This window comes from Gallus gallus, chromosome 7, assembly GCF_016699485.2.
Source record: "Gallus gallus isolate bGalGal1 chromosome 7, bGalGal1.mat.broiler.GRCg7b, whole genome shotgun sequence".
In the NCBI taxonomy this organism is placed as follows: domain Eukaryota; kingdom Metazoa; phylum Chordata; class Aves; order Galliformes; family Phasianidae; genus Gallus; species Gallus gallus.
In genome coordinates, this window is record NC_052538.1 from 14,482,020 (window position 1) to 14,508,531 (window position 26,512).

General features: G+C 37.3%; 1 protein-coding gene across 13 annotated transcripts in view; it reads left to right on the forward strand.

The window, feature by feature from the left end:
* ZNF385B (zinc finger protein 385B) overlaps positions 1-26,512 on the forward strand; it is a 152,049-nt gene that overhangs the window by 44,552 nt on the left and 80,985 nt on the right. For 2 of the 13 annotated variants that reach the window (XM_040703719.2, XM_015289556.4), the window contains exon 1: positions 25,523-25,704. The exons of 10 other annotated variants lie outside the window; for them this stretch is intronic. Coding sequence is in view for 1 of the 3 variants with exons in the window: in XM_015289556.4 (XP_015145042.2) it covers positions 25,686-25,704 (19 nt within the window). In the remaining 2 variants the exon portion in view is untranslated. Of the gene's footprint in view, positions 1-13,544; positions 13,564-25,522; positions 25,705-26,512 lie in introns of those variants that run through there. One more of the 13 variants, XM_025152684.3, reaches the window with a different exon arrangement.

The following is a 26,512-nucleotide window of genomic DNA, read 5'->3' on the forward strand; positions in this document are numbered from 1 at the left end:
CACATTTTATGTCGAGATTCCAATGGCAGAAGGAAAATATAGATTTTAGTAAAGCTCCTGTCTCTTGCACTTAATTATGCTGGGCATCTACCCTGGCAAAGAAATGTTTATAATCATAACTTGCATCTCTTTTTGCTTAAATTCTTAGTAGATTACGGAATGACAGACTTTTATTTTTCCCTTTTTAAAATTTTGCTCTGGAAATATGTTATATTGTGTGAGTGGAAGATTTGGGCAAATAAAACCCAATTCTACTATTTTTACTTCTCTCCTCATTTGAAAACCTGGAGTTACTTTGATTGTGAGCACGCTACTCAGGTTGCTCCAGGTCTTCCCTTTGCATTGTTGATGCAACTTACCAAAGTTACTTTAGCTGCTATAAATAGCTAAGATAGAAATGCAAATGACTGTATTTGTCATGAATTAATTGAATAACTAAAGAGTGGAGAGCAAGAGTGTGTTCCTTCTGCTGGTTGCCAATTAGCAGCCAGTTCAGGTGTTCTCAGTCTGATCCCTTCTGCACCAGAGGTTTTCGTTCTCAAGACTGACAGCTGCATACTGCACGGAAGGGAACTGATCCAGCCCCTCTGAAAGAGGATATGCCTCATTTGTACACCACTGATCTCTCTGTGGCAAAGGCACTGCTGGAAAAATGTCAGGGATTTGGAAAGATTGGGTGAGGTACCTGTGTACAAGATAAAGAGAGCACACACTGAACTTGGGTGAAAAAATAGCAATTTTTAGTGTCCCTAATGGTCACAAAATGTGTAGTTAGAAATGTTGTATCGTAAAATTCACCATGATAGCAACTCTTGATGAGGTGTGTTAATCTGTAAGAAACTGATGACCTATTGCAAATACACTATCTCGTCTGAAACTGAAGTTCTTTTACTCATATATTATTTTCTAGACCATCTGTTGAATGAAATTGTAGTTTATTGTCTGCTGTTAGAGTTCTAGGGTCAGTAGACATTGTTTTGCAAATTCAAGATTTCAGGCATTACATAGGTGTGAGTGTGACATCAGTAACAGTGTAGAGAGACAGTGGAGGACTGCTTGAAGAACCACTAACAATTTTTCTCCCTTTTTTCCTCTTTGTCCTTGCTGCTGAATGCTCAAGGAACGTTGTTGTGCCATTGTGACGGAGAACAATTTGTTCCCAGAGTGAAATAAAGTCTGAAGGGACATCTACTAATTAACTGAAAATAATGAGAACAATCTTCCTGTTACACAGATCAAAGTGAACTTGCTACCAGGAAGTTTGGAAGTCAAGGATTTTGTAAGCTATGTATGGTCTAACCTCATTCTCTTGCTATAAACAAAATCAGAATCAAACTCATATCCACTGGGTTTGGAAGATTCTGAGGACCAAAGGAATCACCGAGTCTTAATCTCCTTAATTCTTTTAATTCCTTCTTTAAAAGAAATTTTTCTCTAGTATGCAACTGTGTGGTGTTAAGTCCAGTAACTGCAATTGAACTAGAACATGTTATTTAGAGAAATATCCAAGTTCAATTTAAGGACTTCAGGACTTCATAAATTCAGTTGTTACACTGCTGAACTGTTTAAATTATCCATTAACTTAATTGCTGAGAATTGCATTTTAATACTAATCTGAATTGTCTGTATTACAAGCCTGGAGGTGTCTTATCCTTCTACTAGACACATCTAGATACATTTTTGCCTAGGTAACTTGGACAAGTCCATCGCTGTTTGTCTTAAGTGTGCCATTGCAAACACAAATCATGACATCTGGAAGAATCTCTTACCTCTTCTTTCAAAAATCTGATTCATACCAGTGATCTCAGGAACTCTCCAGTGAATCAGAATTACAACTTTGCCACCTCAGTAGCAGAATTGTGGGTCCTGGTTTTTCAAGTCTTCACAACGTGTACTTACCAGTGGTAGATACTCTTTCATCGAGAACCGAATGCGTAAAGCTCTCCTTCTTAGTATCAGGTTAAGAGTGTGCTACCAGTACTTCTCAAGATTTTTCTGGACTTCTTTCCTTACTTTCCTGCAGTGGATTTTCAGCTGGTAAGATCAAACTTTTCTCAGAGAGCAGCTGTGAAGGGACAGTTGTTTTCCAGGTTGAATCCATTGCCTGTGGTATAGCTGGCTCTCTGTTCTTCCACAGAAATTAGCCTCCATTTCTAACACTATACGTTAAATATAGAAAGACAGTTATGCAGCTTGATATTGTCCAGGATAGCATTTACATATGATTGTGCAGTGATTTCTACCACTTAAACATGTTACAGCTTTTGTTTTTTTTTTATGGATGCATGAATCTTAATATCAAAAAGGGACTTGAGTTTTAGTTGGAGTTCCTTTTATATCACGTATAACATTTCACATAAGTTTCTCAGTGTTAGTTCCAAAGACTTTTATTTACATAAAGCGCATTTTCATTAAACACAGAAAACAGGGAATACAATATCTTCTGCCTATTTTCTAAGCAGTTTGTAAAGACATGGCATGTGATTTACTTGACAGAATATTTCTTGTATTTTACCTGAACTTTTGGAACTGGCTGCCCACAATCCAATCATATAAATAATTTCACAGAATCTTCTTTTTCATTTCATCACTACTAGTACCTGGAATGCTTGTCAGATACTCCTTGGTATTTTCCTGTTTCATCTGGATGCGGTAGGGGCAATATTGCACCATGTGATATTCAGGCTATTATCCTTGGGATGTCTTCAACTCATTTGGAGCACATTCATAGCACCCACATCCATCCATCGATCCATCCACAAAGCCTTCTTTCTGTAGTTTGTGGGAGGGTGTGGAAGCACAGCGTAAGCATATTAATTTATTTGGATGACTAATTCCTTCCTGTTTTACTTAAAATAGTGCTTAGAATTTAGTTGTGCAGAACCTCCTGGACAACGTGTCCCTGTTAACAGGCTTATTCTTAAGCCTGTGACTGTAAAGCATGATACTAATCTTTCTATACTTTGCAGATTGGTGTTAAGGATTTCTGACTCCAACAAACCTGCTGCCAGAATATGGCATTTTTTCTGTTAGCAAACTTTCTCCCAAAGAAATAGAAGTGAAAAAGCTCTATACATTTAAATTTTGTTGTGAATTTATTTATATGATTTCTGTATCGCTTGCAAACCCGACTTTTTAGTGTAATAAGCTGCTGATTATCTAATCTGGGTGTCAGGGTGATCCCTAATCTGTATGTCTGTCTGTATGTGTGCCTCTGTTTGGAGCAGAAGGATTTTGAGAGTGCAGGCCATTGATAAATCCAAAAAAAATGTTTCAGTTGAGTGTTTTAAGAAGGAAAAATCACAGCTATGGTTGTATTAGAAAAGGAAGTTATTTTGCAGTGGTTTATACTGTGGGGACACTCAAACTAAAATAGAAACAGACTTCTCTCTTCAGTATGCCATTCAGTGTCTGGCATAAATTGCTCACTTCTGAATTGCCAGTGTTTTTTCCTGCTACATGAGCCTTACCTCTAGTTCCCTGTACTGTAGTTACACCAGACCAGTTACTTTTCTTCCAGAACAATGTCTTACATTCTTATAGTCTAAACTGAAAACAGTATGTTTTCTTTGCAAGTGATCACATGGAAGTATCTCCTCCCCTTTTCTTAACATTTGTCTGTCAAATTTCAGAACTGATTTTTTTCTCAACAGTGAAGTCAAAATATGGAGTGCTTCCCTGTGATTTATGTTCCTTTAGCTGTAGAATTAACTTAAGTTTAACATGTATAAGGTTTTTTTAAAATAACTGCTCTGATTTGTTTTTAATGACAAACCTAATGTTGCCTGTTACACTTCATGTTTCAGCTCTGAAACTGAGTACTTTGAAATACAAAGTGTTGGAAGTTGCTAGTAACTGCTGAACAAAAAGATTTCTTTTTTTGGTAAATAAAACATAGCAAGTGAGAATTTGGAAGGAAAGTATTTTCATCTCAGGTAATGAGATTGGCTCAGTTCCTCAAAAATGACAACACGCAAAAGCGTTTTTCCTCTTCTTTGTCATCCATCATCCACAAGTACATCTGAGGTTTCTGGTCTTCGGCTTAAACTGCTGTTAAGTTTTCATTATAAATGTGCCACCCGCTAGAGCAAAAGGCCCGTCAGCAAATATTTATTAATATTATCTTCTCCCAGGCACATTTGCATAGTAATTTCTTGCTAGATTTCCGTGCTTCTGGTTGTCAAATCTGTACTGCTTCTTGTCGGCTTCACCATAGGGTTTGAAAATGGTAATAAGAATTGGTGGGGATGCGAAGCATGGAGGCCTAATAAAATGCCTTTAAAAACAAAAGCCAGAATTGATATAGTGAGTAATAATGAAGAATATCTGCCAGTGAATATCGAATAAGGGGAACCTTCATGTGGAGATACTATGTATCTTGATTTCAGAAATGTATAATTGTTCTTATAGCCTTGTAAAAGGAAAGAGCCATCCTACCTCCTCTCCCCCCTCCCTAGAAAAAAACAACAACAAAAATCCCAACCAACAACAACAAAAAAACTCACCCAACAACAACAAAATATTTTAGGTTACTTCCTGATAGAGAGAGAGAGAGAGAGAGAGAGAGAGAGAGAGAGATATAAAATATCTTCAGCATTGTCGTGGCAGAGGACCTGCTGCTGCTATCATCTCCATAAGGGAGAAGCATTTCAATTCAGAGCTGCTTGTCTTCTATGCCATAACAATTAACTGAGTGGTTCTTTGTACTGTAGGCACATCTTAAAATCCACGGTTGTGTTATGCTAGACTTGTGTAAAATTTGGATGGCAAATGTTTTTTTCCTTAATTTTAAGATCTACTTTGAAACAATGCATGAAGGCATTAGATAAAAAAAAAAAAAAAACCCTACAAATCACTCTTCTTCACAGCAAGAAAATCATTTGATTTATGATGCAATCTCTTCCTACCTTGGGTTGTGATGCCTAGGGAGTGTTGCTCTCACCTAGGTTTTCAGCATCCTGATTCCAGGTCCTCAAAAATGCATGCAGAGTCCAGATTTCATACTTGCTGTATCTTAAACTTCTGTTATTCTTCAGGAGAAATAGAGACCTACAGTTGCATAAGTTTCGAGGACTTTTAAAAAGTGGGTTTGTAAACTAGTCATCACAATCTGTCTGTGTATACTGCCTGCTTATTCTTTTAATGTGTCAAGTGTTTTTAAACTACTTTTTGATCATGAGGTGCTGGGATGGTGTTAAATTTTGGTCCAAATATCTCATTGTAAGGATCTATGAGAGACTCAGAGTTGGAGTGGCTGCTAATAGGTCTGCACTCTCTGTCTGGGATGCCACAGTAATCTGAAGGAGCTCGTAGTATGATGATTTCCCTCAAGTTTAGAACTTCTTTTTTGGTGCTCAAGGGAGGAATCACTGAATGACCAATTTCAGGCTGCTGGATGACTGAAATTTAACTTTGTGAAGGTTTTTTTCTGAAGTGTGCAGAAGTACCATTTTCAAAATTTACATTTTTAATATATATTTTCTTGGCTTTAAAGCATGTTAGATTTGTGAGCGGAAGTTTCATGTTGATTTGGGTTTTTTTCAGTGTTACATGAACAAAGAAAAGCCATGTTGATAGTATAAGTGAAATAATATCTTGAAATGAGTTGGAGATCTTTAAATGAAACACTATACAGAAATACCATGGTTGTTATGTTTTATTTTCCCATTAGTGATCTATCTCTGCCTTGAGCCACTCTCCTGGAGAGATTAAACTTTTTTTACCCTTCTCATATCTCATATGGTTTTAAGCTGAGTAATCCTGCTTATGAAAAACATAAATGACTTCTTTTCTTTGTTAGGTGACTGCGTGATCTTCTACAGATTTGTGAAACAGGCTAGGATACATATTTGGCATTGCTCCAGGTAGTGTGCACTTGGAGTAGGCTGGGACAGTCCTTCAGGAAACACGCTGCTTGCAGGAACAGAGCTCACATTTCCATTGGCGGGAGAAGTCGTAACATCAGCTGGAGTCATTAACGTCGTTGTCTTTAGGGGTGCCTGTAGCTGATCTGCCTACTTTCCCAGAATGAGCCGCTGAAGCCAGTAAATAAGGCAATAAAATATTTCATAGATAGTAAATCTTACACACCAGAAGAAAAGAAGGTCTAAAAGATTCTGAGAAGAGCACAGTTCTTTCAAACATTAGGAGATTGAGTTGTGTGGAAAGGGTATGGATAAAGAAAATCTGTGCTATTTTTATGGGAGATAGTAAAGATTATATCACAGGAAACTTTCTTAAATGCTTTTAAACATTCCAATAATGAAAAAACCAGAAAAGGGAAGTAAGTCCTAAGCAGTGTCTTTAAGTGTTTTCACTTTCAGTACATGAACGTGACTAAAGGAAATACCTGAGTGCAAGAACATATCCCAAGGAGATATTGGAAATAACAATATTTCAGAGCTTAAAAATAAGAAATCAAGTTCTGCACACAGTTCTATGGGCATATGGAGTTGATTCAAGACATGTTTCTTCATAAATGGGCTTTCAAGGGTAAAGACATGACCTAATATATTATTGAAGTCATTGTTCAAAGCATGATTTGATTTTCAGAATGATTTGATTTTTAGTCTTTTATCCAGTGGGTTAAAAGAGCAGCGTTTCAATTTATATTTTTATAAGGATAGATATGCTTATGTGTAATATACACACATGTAAAATCCAAAAATAGTTAAAGATAATTCCTGAGCACAGAACTAAGGCAGGTGGAGAAGTACTGTTCTAGTAATCTAAGCAGTGATAGATGATTACATTGAATTGCAACTAGTTCAGAGTTGCAAGTATTCATAATCAGGGCATAAGCTATTTGTTTCTCTTTTCAGTTTATTTCCTTTTATGCTTCAGCATAGCAAGTATAGTGGGGAATTCAGGACTGCAGTGTCTTGCAAGAGCAGAAAATATGTACCAGTTCAAATCACTGAGACATATGTCTGCCTTACGTGTCTTTCATAAAATAATTGCAACATTTTAATTACTGCAGTTCAAAAGTGTGGCAAGCTTTTTTCTGGAGGAACATCTGGAAGTACCTATTTCTATCCTATCCCTGGTGTTCTAGGCCAGGTTGCATGGAGTCCTGGGCAGCATGAGCTAGTGGGTGGCAACCCTGCCCACGACAGGGAAGTTGGAACTAGGTGACTGTTAAGGTTCCTTCCAGCCCAAACCATTCTATGATTCTGTTGTGAAAATCAATAATTTGGGTCTTTGACCCTAATTTTGATGCATTTCTGTGGTATCCTCAGAATATTTTTATTCCTTCTTTAGTGTGCTACAACCATATCTAAGATGAAAATTTTGTCTGCCAGCCCAGAATTGTTTGCTAGGTACCTATGAGTTGTTAATATGAAAGCTAAATAAATGTGTGTAAAATTTTGTTCTGTTCATTTTATTATATACTTCTTATCACTATAATAGTGAATGGGCATTGAGTATGACATCTCAGAATTACTCTGAGAAGTGGTGAGCACTTGTGTGTAATTCCTACTTCAGATAGGAGGAAACTGCAAGGAAGGAAAGTTTTATGAACTTGTAAATAATGTATAATGATATATGTTGTAGATTGGGATGTGTGTGGGGAGGAGGATTTAGGTACAACAAATTTGAGCTCCCTTATCTTATCCTTGCAATGTTGGGGTTGAATGGTTGGGTGGGTTTTTAAAATTATTTTGTTACTTTAATTATAAAAACCTCTATGGCCTTTGTCAGCCACTACGTTTGCTCTAATTTTTGTCAGTTGAGAATAATGATGTGACCGTGGTTGTTGACAGCTTGGACATACCTTGAGGAAGGTTTCTTCCAGAATGTATTCCTTCTGAATGAAAGTGGCTTCTACTGAGGGAGTGGATATTAGCTGACAGTTCTTGGGTTGCATTTATGCTCTGAAGGACTAAGCTGGTCTTTATTTGCAACTGGAAAGGCAGCAACTGCCTTCATTGTTTACTATATTAGATAAAGATTTTTCTGCTTCTTCAAGGTGCAAGCACCTGCTTTTCGCCAACCTTGAAATGACCTGGGTCTAGCTGATCACCTTCCTTTTTTTCATGCTGCTAATTAAAACCTGTATCTCTTTCCAGGGCAGTGAGTTGAACTTCCTGTCTAGATTACTTATTTTGAATTGGAATTTTAACATGGCATATTTCACGAGAGGAAGCTAGTATTTTTTTTCTTTTCCATGTGTTGAAAGCACGAGCTTGGTAAGCGAATTTGGCATTAGTGGTAGGTGTTACTGTCTACTCCTCTCATGCTTTTTCTGTCATAACAAGCTTAGCCTGACAATGCCTGTGGAAGGGTATGCACAATTAGCATGCTGTGGTGGCACTGTCCCTAGTGCTGGGGACATTGGTAGTTTTTAATCTGTTTGTAGGGAATACTGCTATTCTGAGTTTGTTAAAGATGATGGGTTGGTCTTGTTTATATAGCTTTTTTGTATCTTTAACTTGTCCTTTATAGTTACCTTCAGATATTCTCTGTCCTTCAATTATCTTCTCAACTTAGCAACTGATCAAAGTAGAATTATCACTTGCAAAATTAGATCTGTGAAGAAATGTTCCATTGTAGCTTCATGAAACTCAAGCTGAATCACACTGTCATATGAAAGTATTGTGTGCAGTTTAGCTGTTGCACAAGAATAAACTCTAGGTTATGCCAACTGCTACTGTTAATTAGTTTTTGAATTCTGTCTCTGAGGCAGTTACAAATCATGTGCCATAGAAATCCGTAGAATTTTGCCTTTGAGCCTGTGAGACCTGAGAGTTTTTTTTGAAGTTTTCTGTTGCCAAGCTGCTTTGTACTGAGTGCTCTTCAGGGAATGTTTCTTTAGCTCACTTGTTTTCTGCTCCAGAAATGTGTTCCTGATTTCCTTATTCGAGATGGTCATGTACAAAGAGTTGAGGAGCTTGAAGTTTTTGCTTTTGGCCAGACTGGACTGTCTTCACACACATGTGGAAGGTATTAAGCTATCTTAGTATATGGATATTAAATTGGCAAAAACCTGTATAATATTGCAGAATTATGCTTTATGAATGAGTTAGGTCTTGAGTTTTCAATCAGTAGCTGTTATTTTTGATAGATCATAGGAATGACCAATATGATAATCTTAAAAGAAAAACTCTATGCTACAGTGCAAGTTGGCTTACAGTTTGTGTTAAAAAAAAAAAAGACACACACACAAAAACAAAAAAAATAATTAAAAAACCCTTGTTTTTCTTGCATAATAATATAAGTCCCGATTCATCTGTTAACTTGGAGTGCACTTTTTTCATTAAATTTCAGCTTTGTGTTATTGTTGGGGGAAGGGAGGGAAATAGCATTAACTGAAAACTTCTTGACGGTTCATATCAGTAGTGTGAATACTAAAATTCATATAGCCAGGAATACTCAAGTTCATCCTGTGCATATCAGCTTAATGGTTAAACTGAGTGGCATACATATGAGTTTCAGCAAGGATTCGTGTGGCAGGGTTTGCCATGCAGCAGAGCGCTTGAACATATGCTTAAGTTTATAGGTAACTGTCTTGAATCTTTCTAATTAAAACATGGGTTTCTCTGCAGTTACTCAAAGGCAGTAAAAATCAGTGCAACCTCTGATACCCTGGAGCCTTACCGCTGGTACTGGCACCATTGGGATTGTAGGTTCCAGTAAGATCGAATGCTGAGGTACATTCTGTGAGATGAGTCAGGTTCTCCAGCTGGTTTTGGCAAATCCTGAGTAAGATGTGAAAAATTTCATGTTCAATGTGTCATAGTTAAAGACTTCTTGGAACAGGTGCCACTTTATTTGAATGCAGATGATATCACCTTTTTTGTGATTTTTTTTCTGTTTGTGACTTTGGTAGATCATTTGCATTTGTAAGTAATGCTACACTGTTTTTATTGAAGTGTTCTGTAGTCAACAACTATATGAAGAGGTAGTGTTGTGATTAAGCTCTACACAATTGATGGAGAACGGCTTCTAATATGTTTCTAGATTCTATTTTCATTTCCCCAAGTTGATTAAATAAATAAAGGCTAAAGTAGATGAATTTCTCTGGTAGAGTAGAAGATTTGGGGGTTTTTAAGACCTAACAAAACTTGACTTGTATTACTCTAAATATATCAGCAGTACTACTCAAATTCAGGCAATATGTTCTCTGTTATTTAGCTTAATGCAAGTTTTGAATTTAGCTGATAAGCCTCTCAGTTTTGTATCTAGTTTTATTCTTTAGTGCCAGCCTCTTAGTTGTACCCAATTTTGTCTTGAATAATTTCAAAAGAAAAAAAGAACCTCAGTGCTGAAGTTCTCATTTTATGTTGAAATAACAAATCTTACCTCAGCTCTGTGTGGATGTGATAGAAGTGTGCAGCATTGCTGCATGCTTTTGTTTATTGTTGCGCTTATATCAAGGTACACTAAAATCACAACGTGTAAAAAACTGCCTGCTTGCTACCTAGAATATTTACTAGTAATCTTTTTTTCTCCATTAATGCCATTCACATTTATGATAATAAGTATGCATTTCTTAGGTTTACAGCATTTTGAGTTTTATTTATTTATTTGTATTTAAACCAAGTACATTCAAAAGCTTCAAATATTTACAATAGTAGGTGCATGGTTATTTTGGAAATTTCTTTTTAAGAACATTTGCAGGCCTTATGATCACAGTACTGAAATTTAAGTACCTCTGTAAGATTTATGCGTTTAGTGAATGTATGGCTTATCAGAATTTCAGAAGACCAAGGAATTTCTGAATGTTATCCCTAAAATAAATAAACAATGCTTTAATCCAGGTTTAACCAAAGGAGAGGCGGGAGAGTAAGAGGCTCTGTATGTTGCTAATCTACTTAATTATCATCTGTATTTGCGGTAGAAATATAAGTAGAGTTTTTTCATTCATTTCCTGTATTTATAACTAAGGTTCAAGAATAATAGGTTCGTCATTTTTTTCCCCTCCAGCACATAACATGTGCATGTGTCTGAATCAGAACAAATAGTTGTATTTCTTCTGAAATAAATTGTGAATATGCATTCTCTTTTTTTTTTTTTGGCCATTTCAGAGGTATCCAAATAATAGTTTTCAGATTGTCCCTCTTGCAGTTGTTCCTATTCAAAACCAATTTAATCCTGGATAATGCAGTATTGGTGTTTTTCATGCTATATACTTTCCTATATAAATTAAATGTCAATCAATTAATGTGTTATGCTTTGCTTTTATTTGAAATTCTAGAATTTATTAGTACGTGCATAGGAAATATGTGGGCTACCTAGGCTCTACTGGAACGTGCACTGAGCACAGCTGTACAACAGTGCAGTCCTCTGTGTGGAGCAGTGCTCTGGACAAAACCAGAACACTGACACATTACAAAGCAAACTACAGGTTAAACTGCAACCAGGGTAAATATTTGAATAAAAAATGTGGAGAAGAAGGTGCTGTAGGGACATCCTAGCTGTATTTGAAAAGAGCCCGGAAGGACAATCCCATTGATTTTATTCTTATCCTGATGACCTTGTAGTTTGCATTAATGACTCTTGACTGAAGAGGTTGTAGAACAGTTCTGTTTGTATCCATTCAAGGAGAAAGAAAAGTAATGTAGAGCTGAAAGAAAAGCAGACTAATATTTAGTTTGTTCTCCAGATCTTTAATATATGTTTTAAATTTGCATGGGTGGAGGAACAATGAAAATGTATTCCTATAATCTGGACAAGACTGAAATGTAGTTCGTCTGTGTTAATTATTTATTTCTTTTTAATGATCTGAAAGTCATCTGGAACTAAAATAAGCCTAATGACTCTAACTGAAGAGAAATTCTTGATGAAACTGCATTTTGTAGGGGAAGAGGGAGTGGGCTCAGACTGATCTAAAAGCCAGGTTGCTTCTCACTGAGTTGTTCGTGGTGTGGCTTCAGAGGCAGAATGTGTTTATGCAGATCTGCAGATACATTTATCTAGCAAGGAACCTGTTCCACTTTGGGAAAGTAGGACTGCAGAATCATCTGAGGGTATGATCTTTGTGACAGGTCGTTAATTGATTTTAAAATTGTCACAGTTTCTGTAACTTCAGAGATAAAAATGGGCATGCTGTATATCTTGTAGCTGATGTTAAGATACATTTAAATGTTCAGTTCCCATGTGGCACACCAAACTTCACTTCCATGCATAATGCTGTTAATAGTAAGTTGATCACTGGGCATTTTTTTTGCTGAAAATGTTGTAGCACTCTCATAAATGTTAATAATCAAAGCAATCTACATAAAATCAAGAAACACCAAATGATAATGTAATTAAAATTTCCTAAGCAATTTTATTTGTTTTAAGATTCATGATAAGGAAAAAATAAAATATATCTCATGCTTCCAGCATAATATGAAAATTTTCTTAAATTTTAACACTTCTCAAAAGTGTAAATATGTCTGCTCTTGGGAACTGAGCGCTAGTATCCTCATCAATATGGTGGCTAAGCATGCTTAAGCATGTTCTCTCTTGCCCAGGCATAGAATAGAAATAATAATAAAGAAAGCAATACAAAACAAGACAGACACACGCACACAAACAACCACCCCAAAGCAACGGAACTAATCAAGCAAAAGAAACAAACAAAACCTTAATAGAAGGTATAATGGGGGAAAAAGCCATAATGAAAGTGCCATTTATTACAAGCAATATTAAAACTCTGCTTTCACAATAATTATCAAAAAACACGTGATCTCTTGCATGCTATTGCAGCAGAGATGTTTGAAAGAATCTGATCAACCTTTACCTGGTTTATTTCTTGACGATGTCTGAGTGGTTGACTGTGTGAAAAATTTTAAGCTAATTTCTTCTGTTGATGGGCAAACCTGTTATATCCTGAACTAATATTTAGCAGAACTGATTTCTGTTATTCTGTTTTTTCACTTAAGTGTTAGTGACGTTAAACAGAACTGAAGTGGCAGATGTGATTATAGCAAATACCCAACATGATAAACAGTTTTTGGGATTTTTTTGTCCCAACATTCTGTATCCAAGGACTTCCAAGTTGGAGTGCACGTTTCTGTTGTCCTTAATGGGTCCAATGCTTTGCTTATGAACTTTTAACATAGAATTATTCATCAACAATTATAAAACGTCTCCAGTTTGCCTTTCAGTAAATTGTTCAGTTAAATAGAAATAATTTGGCATTATTGTACAGGCGTTTTTTTTTTCTGTTGCTCCTCGTATGATACTGTGGTTGCTCAAACCTCTTTTAGGTATCTTGATAATACTTGATATTTGCATAGCTCAGCAAGGACACTTTCTTTGATCTACACTGCATTAAGTTCTGCTGGAGTTCTGACTGTTTACTCTGATTTTTTTTGGTCATATGCCTATTAAGAAATAAAAAATTGACACAGTCAAAAACACCTCAGAGCAGTTTTGTTGCTGCAAATTGGCCAAAAAAATTTGCAATGACTTCATTAAATATGATTCCAGTTATTCAGGCGTATCCTGTTCCCTGTTACACGCTAGTGATGTATGCATAATGTGTGTTATAGCACCCTGTGTGTCTATGGCTCCCAGCTGCATGAGATCAGGACTACTTTGGAGAACAGTAAAGTGAGACTGCATTGAGCAAGAGTAAGTACTGTGTGAGAGATGTTTTTCTTGAAGTTGAGCTCTTCTCAAGCCAGTACAATCCATCAGCTTGCTTGTTCTAGTTCCTACTCTGTTCACAATTTTGTCATTACCTCCTTATTCTGTTAGTAAAAATATATAGTAAATCATCCTCTGATCTGTTCAAAATTTCAGCAATAGGGATTGTTATGGTTAGAGTACTTAATCTGTTTTTCAGATGCTTGGGAGGAGAGGGTGGAATGCTCTTCTTTGCTTAGAAGGAGATAAAAACCAGTTATGAAGGTTTTGAGGTATGGCTGCCATTTTATTATGGTCTGTCTTGTTATGATACTGCTTTATCTGAATGCATATAGGAGAGGAAATCATTTATATAAAAGGGGTAATACTGAAGTAATAAAGTTCATACAAGTATGGGAGGGAAGAGGAAAGAAACTGACATAATTTATCATACTGAAAATTGATATAGCTTTTTTTTTCCTGGAGAATTACATTTTTGCTGGGTGGCACAGAAGTGGGACATACAAGATGAAAAAAGAATCTAGCACTGTACTTTGCTATTTGTGAATCTGTTCAGTAAACTTCATGAAAGACATTATTCTTATGTGGGGTGATAATGATCCCATTTCCAGGTTAGTACTGAAGGGAGCAAATGGCTCCTCTGAGGAAGAGGAGTATAGGGTTGGCAGTGTTAGGTGCTGTTGCAGGGGATTATACTCTATAGGCACTTTTCTGTCCATATCATAATGAGAGAATAAAGCCTAGAAGCCATAGTGTTGTTTTTTTTTTTGTTTGTTTCTCCTCCTGTTTCAGTATCTGAAGCTGAAACCTAGAAAGTTGTTTCATATTTGCTTTTCCAAACCTTGATTTTTTGCATGTTTTATTTATATAATTTGAATATAAAAGTGGACTTCCAATATTACGTTCACATGGAAGCTTCAGAAAATACTTGGAACAATAAAGGTCTTGAAAAAAGCTATTAACCAGATCATTATTGGACTTTTAAAATTTTATTGTCAAAGTTGTAAATCACAATATTTCACGTGATGCTCATTTAGTCATAAGAACAATAGTTTTTTCTCAGGCATCTGTATTAAAAGTAGACTCTTGAATGTTTTGTTAATGCTTGCAGGGATGTTGACAGAATCAGTTAGCAGCATGGATGGGAATTTTCCCTTCCATCGTGAGATATCTTGTTGGTTTCATACTATTGAATTGTATGCCTAAGTGTCCTATCTATTACCAGCCAAAATTGCTCATCTCCTATGGACTGTGCTATATATAGTGACTGTGACTTGGATCTTACACAAGAAACGCTGTACATGCAGAACTGTGGAAGTCATTGGAGAGTTGCAATGACTGTTTTGAATAAGGGCAAACAGGAGCTAAGTTCTCTGATAATGGTGTTATATATATTAACTTACTTTTTTAGTACATTTTTGGCATCAACAGCAGATGTATTTATAATATAAACTTTATTGTGACACATTGCAAAATTGGTTAAGATTAAGCATATTTTTTTATACACTGAGGTCTCAAAAAGTGGTTGGAATGACCAGGGCTAGTTATGCTGTTCTTCAGTCTTTGTGTTTGGAGTCATAGCAAGTGTTTTCAGTTATGAACGCTCTTTTATTCTTTTCTTTATACATTGGATTTTACTGATAGAATCTGTCCTCAAAATAGAGATATGAGGCTGCAAGATATTTTGATGCTAGTCTTCATTTAACAGTATAACCAGTCAGCCTTCCCAGTGAAAATAAAAAGTTATATAAAGGATTGAGACAAAGCTGCTCTGGCATTTCTTTTCATCTCAAATTTCCACCCAGATCTAAATCTGGCTCTGGTACAGAAGCAACACTTGTCTCATTAGTCAGTTTTCCGCTTGTAAGGGGCCAGTAATGCTGACTGATACAAATGGGTGTGAACTATCAGGGAGGAGCAGACAGGAGCCTACATGTGTGACTGTTAAAAGTTGTTTAAAAATAAAATACTAAGCTACTGTTTAGCTGATATCTTGTTGTGGAAATATGAATATTTTGCAGTTCTGTTATTATTATTTTATGTTTATTTACATTGACAGGAAATGGTTTCTTGGCTGCAGGTCCAATTTATTCCTGACGAGTACAAAGAGATTCTGTAAGGACTACTTTCATGTTTCAGGAGGGACCCCTTTGTTCTTTGTGACGTATTTGAGAATGGTTTCACTGTGCCGGTCAGCATCCTGGAGAGTAAATATGCTTTGTGACAAGACTGATATTAGTCTATTCTCCCTCTGGTTTTGAGGGAGTTAAAAAAAAAAAAAAAAAAAAAAAATTAAAATTCCTGTCCTTCTTCCTGAAGTAGTTATTTTCTTTTAAACAAAATATACCTACTTTTAATGATGACTTGAGATATCAGCTGAAACGCTAATTTACCTGGGTGTCCTTCTTTAGCCTTTCTCTAGAGATCTCATTTTTTTAAAAATAAGAAACCAAAGTCAGATTTTGTTAATGAATTTCTCTCTAGCAGTGAATTTTTGGAAGAACCTTGTAGATAAAGATGCTATTTTTACCTACAGAGGGTAGAACTGAGAAGAGGAAATTTTAGTGAGTTATCCCAAGGTCAACCATTTCTGCTCATCTTCCGCTAAGGGTCTGCTTAACTTTTGGGTGCCAGTTAAATTTTCTTTTGAAACTGATAAGGTGAAAGAAGATATGACATGCTCAGCAGAGTAAAGAACAAGGGGAAAATGCAAGAATAGTGAATGCTCTTCTCAAATAAGTGCATGTAGATTGGGAGTGGGAGAGCTCCTTTCTCTCGCTGCCCTTCTCTCTAAGATCAGGCACTTAGACTGGAGTGCATCCATTCCCAGGCAAAACAGACACTTGTTTATTGCAAGAGGAAGTGAAAATGAGATTTAAAAAAAAAGTACAGTCCACCATTATTCATACCTCTGAAAAGAGGTAGTGTGACCTAGCCTTGCAGGCTGCTCTGTGCAGCCCTATTTCTGAATGCTTGAGTCTCCTTTGCACCTAGGGGTTGTATCCTGTGTAAGTACAGAGCCACCTGAGTATTGATCTGAACTTGCTGTAGAGTAGAGCCTAGAAGAGCAGGGCTGAGCTATAGGAAGTCACTACATCAATCAGAAAGTTTGGGGAGAGAAGAAGCTTGTGAGTTTTCAGGCACAAATTTGTATGCTGAAGTGCTCTTAACTCCTAACTTGTAGGGCAAATTTAATGACAAGTGAAAATAAGGCTTAAATGTTCCTCTGTCCTACTTGTAGGTAGGTGCTAGCTCCATCTTCTGCCCAGTATAGCATTTAACAGATCAGTAAATTAGGAAAATATTAGTCAAACATCTTTACTCTTCTGTTATTTGTATTTAGGTAGCAACAGTACTGAAGTAACTGAATTGGTATGAGATTTAGATGGGGGAAAAAAATGAATATGCATGTCTAGTATTTAAAAAAAAAGAAAGTGGCACTTATGTGCTTTCCATATAACAATTAAAAGCTCAATTGTTTTTATTGGCGTAAATCTGTCCTGTCATGCATTGCAATGTGTTGGGTCTGTGCCAAAGAGGTGGCAGACTGCAGTGCTAATCTGTTGAAGTACATACAAATTTCTGTTAAGAAAATCATGGAAAATGTATGCCATTCTGATGGGGCAAACTCAGATGGCTAATTAAATTAGGTTGCTTAAATTCATAATAGGTGTCTGGAATGACCTTATATACTGCTTCCAGTATTTTAAATGTCTCTGCAGAGCTTAGGTTAGCTGAGTGAATACTTCTGGTAAAGGAAGAGGATCCTATGTGAGCAGATTGTCCCAAAGGGATAAAACTGATATGCCTCTGACTCGCGGGCAGGAATATCATAGCTAAATGCTTGTGGTAAAAGGTAGCTGAGGTATCAGTAAGAAGCTTAGAGGTTAACATTGTGAGATTAGTGCTTTATCCAGTCTGGAAAGAGGTTGTCATCTGTATACTGAGAATAACCTCCTAGGTAAAAAGCTTCCTGAACATGATGTGATTCAAAGATAGTACTTCAGAATGAAGTAATCACTCTGAGATGTCCCTGCGATTTTGGGCCAGTAGCACCATACCTTACACAACAACCACGTGATGTTTTAGAAGTGTTGGCTTTGAATGCTACAGAGCATAGAATGCGATTTTCCATCAAAAGTGTAGGGACAGAGGTCTGCCTGTGAACCCAGGGCTGTGGTGCTGTTCCTGGAGGCAGAAGGGAGGCAGGATTTTTTTCTGCTCCCATCCTGGAAATACAGCCTGGAAATTTTCAGCCAACCTTCTGTACATCCCACACTTGTTCATGCACAGCTTTAGGAGCATATGCTTGTATTCGTAGTAGATATAAATACTTATGGAGTCTCACAAACTTTCAAACAACCGTGCGCATCTGTGAACATGCAAACCTTTTGGGATGGATTTTAACAGGTACAAATCTGCTTCTTGTTTCAATGCAGTGGTACAGATGCCATCTCTGCAAAGCGTGTGCATAATTTGATGGCTTTGTAGAAAGAGAAGACTGGCTGCCAAGAGAAATTAACTCTGTGTCTTGTTTCAGTTATGCAGTTTAATTGGCTTTCACACCTAAAGCCTAAATAAAAAGGAGCTATTACTTGTCACCATGCTCAGGAGGAGACTGGTTTCCTTGTAGAGTAGCACACACCTGCCTCTTTCAGAGGGAGTTGTTTACAACGGACCCTGTCCAAATGTTCAGACATTCAGCTACCTGAGTGCAGAAAGCATCCCCTCTGCAGTGCAGAGCCCATGCCAAGCACATTTTCCACTTCCAGAGCACTCTGATGTGGATTCTGCTGTCCTGGTGACTTTGCTCCTTGCAGCTCTCTCCCATTCTATGATCTGCAGAGTGGCTGTGCTGAAGGCACACTGCTGTACATCACTCCAGCTAGCCCTGCAGTGGGTGTCCTTGCTCTGGTGGACTGCAGAAATACTTTTGGGGTTCTAGCATGAGACACAGTGCAAACCCAGGAAAAACATCGTGAAAGAGGATAAGGATTCAACGTGCAAGAAGAATGAACAAAGAGGTTGGTATTGTACCTGCCCAGAGAAAATGATGAATGGAAAGACCAAGAGAAGGAAAACTGAGAAAGTGGCAAATAGAGAGGAGGGGCTGAAGGGCAGGGACTTTGGGAATGTGCCTTTCTAATCTAAAGAGTCTGTGTGGGAGAAGACTGGATCCAATGCACAGTCACAGAACAGACATTTCCCTTCACATTTAAAGAGCAGAGGTGGAAATTGTGTTTCTCAGCTTGTGCCAGTGAAGCGACTCAGCTGCTGGAAGCAGGAGGCGTTTCTCTGCATCTGTTTTACAACTAGAGCTTAACGCAAATGCTGAGTGAGTTGCACTGTGTCATAGTTGAACCATGCCGAAAAGCCCAAATTATGATGAGACCGTTCAGCCTTCTCACACTCTATTTTATCAGAAGTGTTTTCATCTGTGGAAATTTCCTGTTGTGCCTTGCCATTAAATGAGGATGTCCATTTGGAGGAAAAAAAAAAGAAGGTAAACATTTGAGCAGAACCAGAGATTAATGTCTCATAAGTTTGCCACTAAGTTCCCCTCATGAGTGTACCTGTGAATCAGGTATGGTAGTTCTTTGCACAGTTCCGTTTCTTTTCTTAATCTTCTTGCATCAGGATGTTGTTATCCTCATACCGCAGCACTCAAACATTGGAAAGTAACTGTGGGCCATGACTAGCACAAATTTGAATGAGGCTCTATGTTATCATTCACTCTGAGTATTGTATGTATAAAAAAAAAAAAACCTTCAGGACAAAAATATGAGCTTTAAATGAATCAATATGACTTTATCTTTTTAAAAATTTATATGAAACAAATCCATGCATCAGCTGTTTTTTGCCTTTGCTGTGCTGATACTTCTGGTTTAAAATTTTGTTTTGAAACATTCTAGAGAGACAAAAGGGACACATGAATAAATGGTATGAAATAGTCATTAAAGTGGGACTAATAGGGTTTAAACTATCAGTCCTTACTGTGGTATACCCAGATGTGTCGTTCATTCTTTTGGCTTCGTTCTCTCACTAAAACTGCCTTTATATTTCCTGACTATGTTAAACTTTTTAGCATATTAGTCCTTGCAAACAGCATGCATGTTTCACTCTTTTTTTAATTCAAAAGCCTCTTACAGTCATTCGCAGGATTTGAATGTATTTTCAAAGTAAATGCTCAAAAAAAAAACTGTCTTAAACTTCCTTTTTTTCATGTCAGTGCAAATGTCCTCATTTTTAATCATCAATGTGACATTTTTGAGTACAACCTTCTCTGACTCCTTTGGTGATTGGTTTACTGAAGTCTGTTATCCCTTAAAAATAGAAGCATGCTGACTGATTCTTATTTATTTTGTATATTTGTTTTTATTGACATGATCCTCCCCCAGAACCCTTACAGTATTTTCAGTTTTCTGGTGTCAAAAAGGCAATGCCTCTGAAGGTACTCACAGAGTTCCTTTCCAGTGCATTCACAAGAACAGTCCAAAAGCTCTAGTATGCAAGATAAGGGTTCTTAGTGGTATCACCATATACTGCTGTGAGCTTCCCCCTGCAGCACTGTGTGAAGTTCTTTTAGTAGCCCAAATCCATGTCCACTGTTCTCTTTTTTTCTCTGAAAGCATTCATGCTTTTTTTTTTTCCAAGTGCAGTTTTCCAGCCTGAATTGCACCACAGTCAAGGGGGCACTTATTCCTCAGTGACAAAGTGCTTTGTCAATGGCTTAGCACTGTTACACCTTTTGTTTCATTTGTTGTTCTTTTGATTTGTTGTCTTTTTTTCTTTTTCTTTAATGTTGTCATCACTTTATAAAAATGCTGACTGTGTTTCAGGAGCAACGCCATTGGTGTTTATCTGTTGGGCTGGAATGTAGTTATCCCATCACTAATAAAGGTGTCTGAATATTTTTTTTTTTAAGGCACCAGAAAAGAATGCGCTTAGTAGAGATGATTTGCTATTGTATAGCAGAAAATATCACAGGCATTTTTGGGCGAAGTCACAGATACTTTAATTCAATGCATAAGAATCTAGATGTACTTGTCATCTGTATCCTTTTTGGTTCTGCATGCTTACGCTGTAATCTCTTAGGTCAGGAATTCTTTCTTAGCTTGTGCATGCAGCACTCAGTACTGCAGAGCTTAATGTCACTTCACACCTCTCAGCGTTATTGTAATACATAAAAATCATCAAGGGATGTTTTATAGAACCTTTTAGGCTAGCTTGCAACTAGTTAAGCTCTGTGATTCTCCTTTATTCACATTACTTATGAACTCTTTATCATTAGCATTAGGATGAGAGTGTATCTGAATTTTGGAAGCAAAAGCTGGAGTAGATAAACACAGGATTTAAAACTTTTCTGTTTTCAAACATAATTTCTTATGTTCTAAGCTTTTCAGAAGATTACACAAATCTAGTGCAAATAAACTTGAACTAGATGGTGGTGCGTGTATCAGAATCAGTGATCACTGCAAAATGGAGGGGTTAAGAATCTGATATACTACATAGGAAAGTTGTCCACTGTTTGATAACAAAAGATCCAAAGCAAAAAGTAAGTTTGTCATTTTCTGACTGCAGTGAAGTAATTACTTACTGAGATGATCCCAAAAGATCTGCTCTCTTCTGAACCTTATAATAATGAACTCTCATCACTGGGACAATGTTTCCCACCTGGTTCTGTGTTGATATGGTAGGGTCATGCTATTATACCTCTTTTCTGGCTTCTGTTTTGCTCATTTTAACCAATATGACTCTTAGGGATTGCAGAAAATACATTGGATTAAAATACTGCTCAAGTGCAGCCAGCAGAAAGCCCAGCATGTGGGACAGGGCTGCAGTGCTGCCTGCTGATGTTACCTTGCCTTGGCTTTCAGTCCTGCCTTGAGTTTTCAAAACAAAGTACAGGTGATTTGGCAGTACTTACACTTGGCAGAATTTGGCTTATTGTTGTGAATCCTTTGCTATAAGACACAGAATAATTGTGTAATTTTTAATTGAAAACAGGTATTTTTTTCATATACTAGCCACTGGTTTAAGTCAGCTTCTCTGGTGAGCGCATGTAGTTTAGTAACGTGCATTGCAGTATTCCATCTATCTATTCATCATGCATTCATTGAGATATTCATGATATTCATTTTAGTTGAGATATTAGCAGTAAGACTCTCCTGTACAACATATGTAAAAATGTTTGATAGACAGAGATGAGGATTAAGAATCATGATGAGTAGTACAATAGTAGTAAAGTCAAACTGTACTGAATTTTGTCTTCAGTTAATACTACATATAGTAACTATAGACCATTTTTCTCTTGTGAAAATCTGCTGCAGTGCTTCTGTATGCAGGTAGCAGATGTTGTACCGAAGATACAACCTTTAGAACAAGTATGACAAGCCTGAAGAGTTGTTCATGCACAAAAGGAAAGAACTAAGCCTAAAGGATCCAAACATGGTCACATAGAGAAGCCTCTTATGGGTTGGACAGCAGGATGCCATTATTACAGCTTGACATTAATTTCTGTGGAAGTCATAAGTGCTAAATTTTGAACTTCTGGAAGGTTGTGTAGCTCAGTGCTTGAGCTGAAAATAAAGGATGTTTGCATATACTGTTCATTTTTCTTCAGTTGCATCCTGGCAGTACAATTCTGAGTCCCTAAGCATTAATCAGAATAGAAGCCTGTTATGCTGTTGCCTGCTAGGGAGACTTGTATGTATCAAAGCAATCTGAGAGTTGAGAGGTAGAAAGAATAGGAATCTAATACCAATTCTGTACAGGTATTGATGGTTTCTAAGTTACTTTTGTTATTAAAACTTATTATTACTGAGCTATAGTAGAGAACCTATTACAAATGCTAAAACTCATTTCTTCAGTAGTGATGTGAAAGAGATGCCAGGAAAGCACAGGGTATGTGTGGAAATATTAACTTCAGTAAAAAGGTCACACTGGAGGAGCTTATCAGTTGAGCTGTCTGCCATCTCCTCATTCTTTGGTTATGGGAGCTGCTTTTGAGCAAGGCCTGACTGCACTCATCCTCAGCTCCTCAACAGCTGCTTTTCTGCTGCTGCTCTGCAGTCTCAGTGTGCGTGCTCTTGCCACCCTCCCTTTACCTTAACAAGGTTTGTGGTAGTAGGTACCAGGTTGCAGTGAATGTTGTATCACGTTATCTTCTGGAAGGTCATCACTTGATAGCTAGACAGGGGAAAAAATGTGTTCATTTTTATCATGTTTCATTTACCTTTGTTCTTTGCCTTCTATATTTCATTTGTCCCTAATGGTTTTGCTGTACTTCCAGCTCTGCCCCTCTGCCTTTCACTAACCTATAACAATATTTTACCCTGCCTTTCATTCCATTCTTGTCTTACACAATACACTGTGGTTTTTTATGCCCTTTCCCCCTCTAACTTATCTCCTCTGCATTCCCCTGTTTCTCTCTTATTCTTTGAGCACCTTTTCTAGCCTTTGTTGATTCTTTAGCTCTTTAGCACCATCTATAATGCAACAGCTGCATGACTGCTCCAAGCTGCTGCTTGGAAGGATGGTGTTCTCCTCTGGCCTTCCTCATCACCTCATCCTCTCTGCTGGGCTCACACAAGCACTTTGCACGCCCTCAGCCCAGGAGGCTGGCATGCTGGGAATATGGAGGAGCTGTGGCTGGACCAACACTGACTGCATACTTCTGAAGGGGCTCAGGCACAAAAATAATCCAGGGACCTCCACACTCTTGGAACAGTGGGCCTACTAGGAGTAGAAGGGTGTTAACACTAGTTTTAAATGAAAAGAAGACTTGGAGTTAAAACTCTGATCATCTGTGTTCTGGAAATTGCTTGGTTAATGTGAGCTAGAAAGCAGACTAAAATCCTAAAACTGTGGTTAGTGAGTCACGAGAACGTCATCTGCAACCAAAGACTGGTCTTCTGTGGGGCAAGCTGTGGTTTGCTGTTGATGGAAACAGAGCTACAGTGCACCAAACCAACTACGTGGTCAAACTTTAGAGTACTAGTGGATTGTAATGGTGTTCACAAGAAACTATCAAGCATTGCCAAGAAAGAGACATTACAGTCACTGAAGAAGTGGAGGGAGTGGAGGAGGCAGGCCTGCTGGTTCAGGGCCATGTAGCCCTTTCCATTTTGTCTTACTGTAACACACAAATCTACTGTGTGCTTATGGAACATATGAAACACTTCTGTGGTTTAAAGTGTAAATTTTTCTTTTTTTTTTAAACCTCCAGATTTCACAGAAAATACAAGTAGTATTATTGTCAGCATGAGAGAATGTAGTATTTACTTGGAAATACTGGTCATCTTGCTAAGTCATCTGAGTCTATATAAAATCCACATAAAATTTCATAGAGGTTTGGTGCTGCCAATCCCAAGTGCGCAATGAGAATGAGTCACATCTTCCAAGATCACAAGATTTGCTTAAAAATCAGAAGGGGTTTATTTTTAATTGGGTTTCATTTTTATTTGTCTTTTTTATGTCAGAACTGATTCATTTTTTCCACTGTTTTTCTGTGATTGTTACTGCTAGTAATGCCCCTCCCCTTGTTTAAAAAATAAATAAATAAAATCGGAAAGGACTCTTAACAAGGGTACCAAACAATTCAGGATGTGTAACAAAATTGAGCAGTTGCTGCCAAGTCATGTTGGCAGGTTATTATCAAAGTAATGTCCTTTTTAGAAGAGGGGATGGGGAGTGGGAGAATGTAGAAAATACTAACAAGTTTAGGCTGAAGTTTCCTGTGTGCTTCTTTGAGCAACCAATAGTCCCACCCTAGAGAAGGCTGTTGTCTATAAAACGTTGTTCCAGTGACAGCATACAAATTAATCTGTTCAGAAAGGTTTTCTTAGTATTTCTAGGTTTGAAGAAATTTGTTCCAAGTGGTATGCTTTTAAAAATCCTATTCTGCCTCTCTTCCCATCCTTCAGCTTTTCCAAAACCAAATGAGGAAACAAAGAAAATCTTATCTCTTTCTACATCTAAGGTAAAACACTGAGATAGAAGAGCTATAAGCATATCTTGTTTCGTAATTCTCCATTTGTTTATGAGGAGTTGTCTGACATTATGTGATGTAAATTTGCGCAGTTGGAGTAAAGATCTTTTCCTAATGCTCTTGGGTTTCTTGGTGGTGTGTGTGTGTTTATTTTGATAAGATTCTTGCTATCAAGCATGTTTACTGGGATGGTCTTGGTAAAATTCTTTTGAGGCATCAGAAGTTCAAAACACAAACCTCAGTTGTACTGAGTGTACTGGCACATCCCGAGGCGAGGAGATCCAGAACAAAGACACCTCTTTCCATTAGGAATTTATGATTTGGGTCTCAGCTTTCAGATGACTCAAAAGTCTTTGGCTTTTGCAGTGAGAAGAAACTTCGCTGCAGAAGCTAATTGTGACTGTGCAGAACCAGTCTGTCATGGGTGTTAGTGGACAGTAAGTACTTACTGTGGTAGCAGTAGCATTCTAAGCACTTATATTTCATGTTCAAATTAGCACTGGAAGTGATTTTTTGAGGTATTCCATTCCAGATTTTAAAAAGTCCCAAACCTGCTCACTGCTGGTATTTCTTTAAAGGAAATATTTTGTATCTAATGAAGTAAATTCAGGTAATGTAATCAGGCACAGTAGAAAGATATCAGTCATTCACTTCTGCAGAAACTGAACGTAGCCTACCATTTATATACTTAGTTGTGTGTTATAGAACACCCTGTGTAATACAGGAGTTCTGTAGAGAGTTTTTTTTTGCCTTGCTCAAAGCTAGGCAATGAGCTAAAACCATTTTCAGGACAGCTGTACTAAAATACATCGCTTTAGAACTTCACTGTAGGGGCTACTTGCTTTTTTTTTTTTCCCTGTGGTTCTGTTTACCTCAAATCAAGGTGGCACCAGCAGGCGATACCTCTGCTTCACTTTCATGCAGTCTGAAGAGGTGTCATTCACCAATGAGAGTGAAGTAAATTATTCCAGCAGCTTTCTGGGGCAAGGCGCATTTCTCAGCAACTCGACTTCAAGCCCTACTCAAAACTCGAACAGAGTCAAATAGGAGTTTGTGGGAACATTCCGGTTGCTAGATCTATTGTGCAGAGCTTTCTATTCTGCAGAATTAACTGTAGATGAGAAACATGCTCCTGGGTAAGTAATTCCATGCGGAGGTTGAAATCTGTCTCTCACCTAGCTGCATAATAGAGCGTTGTATGCTTGCTCCAGCTGTATGGAAGGAGAAGCACATGTAGTGTTTTGCTGATTTGTTTTTAATAGCAGTGCATTAGTGAAAGCTGTAATTGTTTTCTGTAGTTTAGGAGCTGAGCAGTTGAATTAGGAAATACTAGCTTGTGAGAGCCTGTGATGTATTTTTCTAGATACTTTAGGTAAACTTCATCAAAAAGCTACAAATGCCAAAATCAGCATTTGAACTTTCTCTCTTTTCTTCCCCCCCCTGTTCAGATGGTAATCATGACATTTTCAGAGGGAAAGCTATAAATGAAAATTCTTATTAGTAAGCCTATTGGAAGAATGTATTTCTTAAATATTGAAATGAATTTGTTTCTTCCTTGTGAGTATGCTGATAGATGACTCTAAAAAATTTAATGCTTGATTTTTGAATGTCTTTAATTTCCTTTTAAGTATTATGCTGCTAAATCCTGTTGATGGATGCTCTGCTATTTATGGTTGTTGAAACTATTATATAGTAATAACATTTGAAAATAGGGAACGCATTCTTGTGTACTTGAAAGAGCAATTGTTGAGCTTATGAAATGTTAATGCATAACAGGTTTCACCGTACTGCTTAGCAGCGATGTTAAAAATGTGTTTTCAGAAAGTTCTTCTTAGGACATCTTATTAAGGTCGAAAGTAGATAAATGCTCTCCTTCTCGAAGTCCTGCTTGTAGTTAGGAGATTAGCTTGTAGAAAACACTTTTATTCTGTACAAGGCAACCTT